We start from the raw sequence: 3,988 nt of genomic DNA on the forward strand, positions 1-3,988 counted from the left end.
GGAACAGTCTTGAAATTGGAAATACCGAAAATTTCGGTTTGGGAATCGGAACTAAGGTTTTGGTTCGGTATCCCATACCGAACCACCCCTAATCTTAACCAACCCCTTCTTGTTCAACAGTCTCGCAGAATATTTCCAACTATGCAAGATTTTGACAGAAGATTTGCCTGCTCTACCGACTATTGATTGTAATGTAAAGAAAAGAAAATGCACTGTCTGAAGGGAGAATAAAAATAGTAATTCAGGACAAATGAACTAATTTTTTCAAGTAGATGAACTCTTGTATATATTATTTCTTGCAGACAAAAAAATGGATTGATTTTTACATTATTTTTAACTTTTCAAATATCTTTTATTATTGTTGACTGTCAGATAAATAAAACTAAAACAATAGACATTACTAAACATGAATCTGGATCGTCAACAAGGGCGTTCTAGTGCATTGTTGATTCTTATCCAAGACTAAATTAATGTGTAAGAACTCTTGTTCATCAATTTTCCTTTCATTTATTTAATCCAGCAGTTAGAAAAAAAAAAAAAGTAGACTTTCTTACCTAATTATATTAACACCCTATGTGCATGATTGAGATATAATATTCATTATATTGTAGGTAAGTAGTAGGTTAATCTTCCAGACTGGAAAATTGTAGACATGATTAGGGAAAGAACCCCACAGCAACCATACACATAAGATAATAACAAAGCATATAGCTTCCTTGTACCAGCATTAGCATTATTGATCATCACACAGGAAGGCACTTCATCATATGATTGTTTGCAATTTGAATAAGGAGGACCCATGTATCTCTGCCAACTTAATCAATGGAAGGGACCTTCCCCCTTTTCACACGCTTTGTAATCTTTGGATTCTGCTTGTTGGTCCACACAAAGGGGGCCTCCCCCATCCTAAATTCCTCTTTCTTTCCACTAAAATAATTTGATTCTTGAGGTTGGTCTGTGTATCTCTATTAGCAACAATGAGCCTCCCAATTATTCAATTCAATTAGGTGGGAAAAGGTCTTTTGAAAAAATTAGAAAATATAAAGTGGTGATTCAGCAATGATGCCAATAATAATGTCTTCCAAGTCATCTGCAACACTTTGATCAGCGGGAATTTTTTTTGGATCTCTTCGAAATGTTGCCGTGAAATTTTTAACGTAACGTAGTATTATTAATACAAAAAAGTCCCAATGGGACAAAAAAGGAAAACGAAGGTAAAGTAAAGCTATGCTTTCAAATTTCAATTGAATGTGGCTATGTAACATTAACAAATCATGTAACCTCCCAATAGTACATCTAAAATTTCTATCTCACAAAAACACTAAAAATTGCAAAAGTCCAAACAAAAAATATGTCTTATGGCTCCAAATAAACAGGCAGAATTGCATTTCTAGATCCCCTACCATTGCCAAAAGAAAAGAAAGATCTTCTAACTCTACCACTACTGCAACCTTCAGTGGGACTGACCTCACTGACTTGCCTTTGCTGCTGCATTGCCGCTTGAACTGCCAAATAAAGCTGCCTATCAGCTGATGAGTCCATTGAGAAAGACCTCCTTATTGGTTGGATTAAAAACTGATCATCTTTCCCTCTGATATCAATGCATTCATCCCCCATGCTTGTAATCTTGTTGTGAAATTTTCTCTCAAATTTCTTGGGCAAAACTCTGTGTTCCAATTTCCTTGGTGAAGGACTAATAGATCTTACTGATAGTGAAAACTCCCCGGAATTCGATCTTCCTTGTCTTCCAAGCATTGCATGATCCATCGTGTTATCGTTGCTCAATTCAATAACCACGTAGTCTTCATCGCCTCCACTGAGGCTACCTGCGTACGGACTTGGATCTTGGGGCGAAGAGCTTGGAGCGACAGTTCGATCAAAAGGAAATCTGGGTGTGGTTGAAATGCTTGTTCTACAAAGTGGGCAATTGGCATTGCCTTGAAGCCAAACATCAATACAATCAATGTGGAAAACGTGGCTGCAATTCGGTATGATTCGAAGCTTCTCGTCTTCTTGAAACTCATTCAAGCAAACCGCACACTCGCAAAAGCTTCCCTCTCCCATTCCTATGTAATTTCCATCTTTCTTGAATTGCAACAATGGGATTGATCTGATCACTGCTTCGTCGAGCCCCCGGGTCTCTACACGGGGGGAGTAGACCATGAGCTGGTCTTCGTCCCGCCTATTGCGCGACAATGAGAATCGCCTGAGGATGTCGACACGGTGCCAGTTGAGGCAGCATTTGATAACAAAGATGTAGTAGCTGACGAGCAAGAAAGCTGTGGCTACAATTCCTATTCCGGCAACTGCTATAATGGGGAAGCTTGTGTCGGGATGGTGAATCGGAGTTCCAAAAATGGAGCTTCCTGGAGTTGTTGATGGAGGAAGAGCTTGTGACACATGGATCAAATAGCTTTTGCTTCCAAGATCCATGAAAAAAAATGAGGCTATGAACAATAAAATAAATGGGGTTTTTTCTTAAATCTTGAAACTTATACAGGAACAAAAAAAAAATAAAAATAAATTCACCCTCGCACCTGATGTCCCCAGTTCAAAACCACTCCTCCAAGACAAGAAAAATACACAAAAAAAAAAAAAAAAAAAAAAAAACATGAAACTCACAAGAAGTGAGATTTCCAAGGATCTAGAAAACCCATATTTTTTTCAGTTTTGAGTTGATGAAGGTTGGAAGGAAAGGTGGGTTTAAACTTTAAAGTAAAATGGAAGAATGAGCTAGAAGTAATGAGATGAGAGAAAAAGAGGAAAACCAGGTGGAAATAAATGATGAGGGACATGGAAGTAGCCTGCAATTCATTGAAAATGTGCTCTCTGCCCAACTTTTTCATTTTAAGGTTGGGGAGACTCGGAGTTGAGAGGACTCAGACTGTGAGTTCTTACGCGTAGTTGGTGATTTTCTCTTGCCTTCCCACGAGAAGTTTGGCAAGAAAAATTGCTTAAGTGTCTCGATATATGTACGTTATTATTTTAAAATTTATGTTACAGAAACGTATGGTACAGAGATACACTGTTATATATTAAAGGGTAATGCTAGGAAAATTAAATGCGTAATAAAATTTTGTAAATTAAATAACATGAAAGTTGATGATTGAACTATTACTTGAATGTTGATTAACGTGTTTATTTTTTATTGTTGACACATCATTTAATTTGTAAATTTAGTCTACAAATTTAATATAACTAGCATTACTCGTTAGGTTGTGTGGAAATGGACAGCTCTTCATCATGGCTGTGCATTTTATATATGTAAGAATTATTATTTGCTTGGTTTCGGAACAACCCAAAATGTATTAAGATAAACCCATTAATCTTAAAGTACATTAGCACCAAACAAGTCAATAATGAGAGGATCATGCACTTCTTCTACTTAATTGGCTTTGACACTTCGAAGTTTAGACATTTTTCAGTGATAGTCACACTGTCCTATGTGTTATTTATTTATTATACGTGTATAATTAGTTTCTTTTTGTAGTGTATATTATATCATGTGAAATAATAATATTACGTGACAGTTTGATGGACACATCATATATTATAATTTAAAATGAAAAATACTCGAATCCATATGTTATGAACTAGTTCTTATCGATTGCAAATCACAGGTTTAAATGTGTATATTAAAAATTGTTTTTTTTTTTTTGGTAATTTCCATCAGCTATTTTTACTTGTGTATCTGATGGTGATTTGTAAAAAGAACCAAGTAGTGCCCATAAAAAATTTCTCCACCGTGTGGATTAGTAATGATATTTTTAAACAAGATAAGAAAAGAAGGGAAAACCTTGACTTTCAACATGGTCGTCCATTCACAAGCATAATCAATCATAGAACAGAAAGTCTCACACCCACATGCAACCCACCCACCATTGAATTTCTTGACCAGAGAGGCCTTGGCCGTTTGATTAATCCAAGTAGGTAGATTCCAATGTCCCATATGTGTCAAAGTTTTGCATCCACATTGTATAATAGTGTT

General features: G+C 36.0%; 1 protein-coding gene across 1 annotated transcript; it reads right to left on the reverse strand.

The window, feature by feature from the left end:
* Positions 1 to 1,215: 1,215 nt before the first annotated feature.
* Positions 1,216 to 2,910, reverse strand: LOC126607815 (RING-H2 finger protein ATL16-like). Its single transcript, XM_050275531.1, has one exon. It carries the CDS (start codon positions 2,431 to 2,433, stop codon positions 1,357 to 1,359), a length of 1,077 nt encoding a protein of 358 aa, XP_050131488.1. The 5' UTR covers positions 2,434 to 2,910; the 3' UTR covers positions 1,216 to 1,356.
* Positions 2,911 to 3,988: the final 1,078 nt, after the last annotated feature.

Source organism: Malus sylvestris, chromosome 16 (assembly GCF_916048215.2).
Source record: "Malus sylvestris chromosome 16, drMalSylv7.2, whole genome shotgun sequence".
Taxonomy (NCBI): domain Eukaryota; kingdom Viridiplantae; phylum Streptophyta; class Magnoliopsida; order Rosales; family Rosaceae; genus Malus; species Malus sylvestris.

Coding starts and splice junctions, on each gene's coding strand:
- LOC126607815 (XM_050275531.1), bottom strand. CDS start 2,433: ATGGATCTTGGAAGCAAAAGCTATTTGATCCATGTGTCACAAGCTCTT.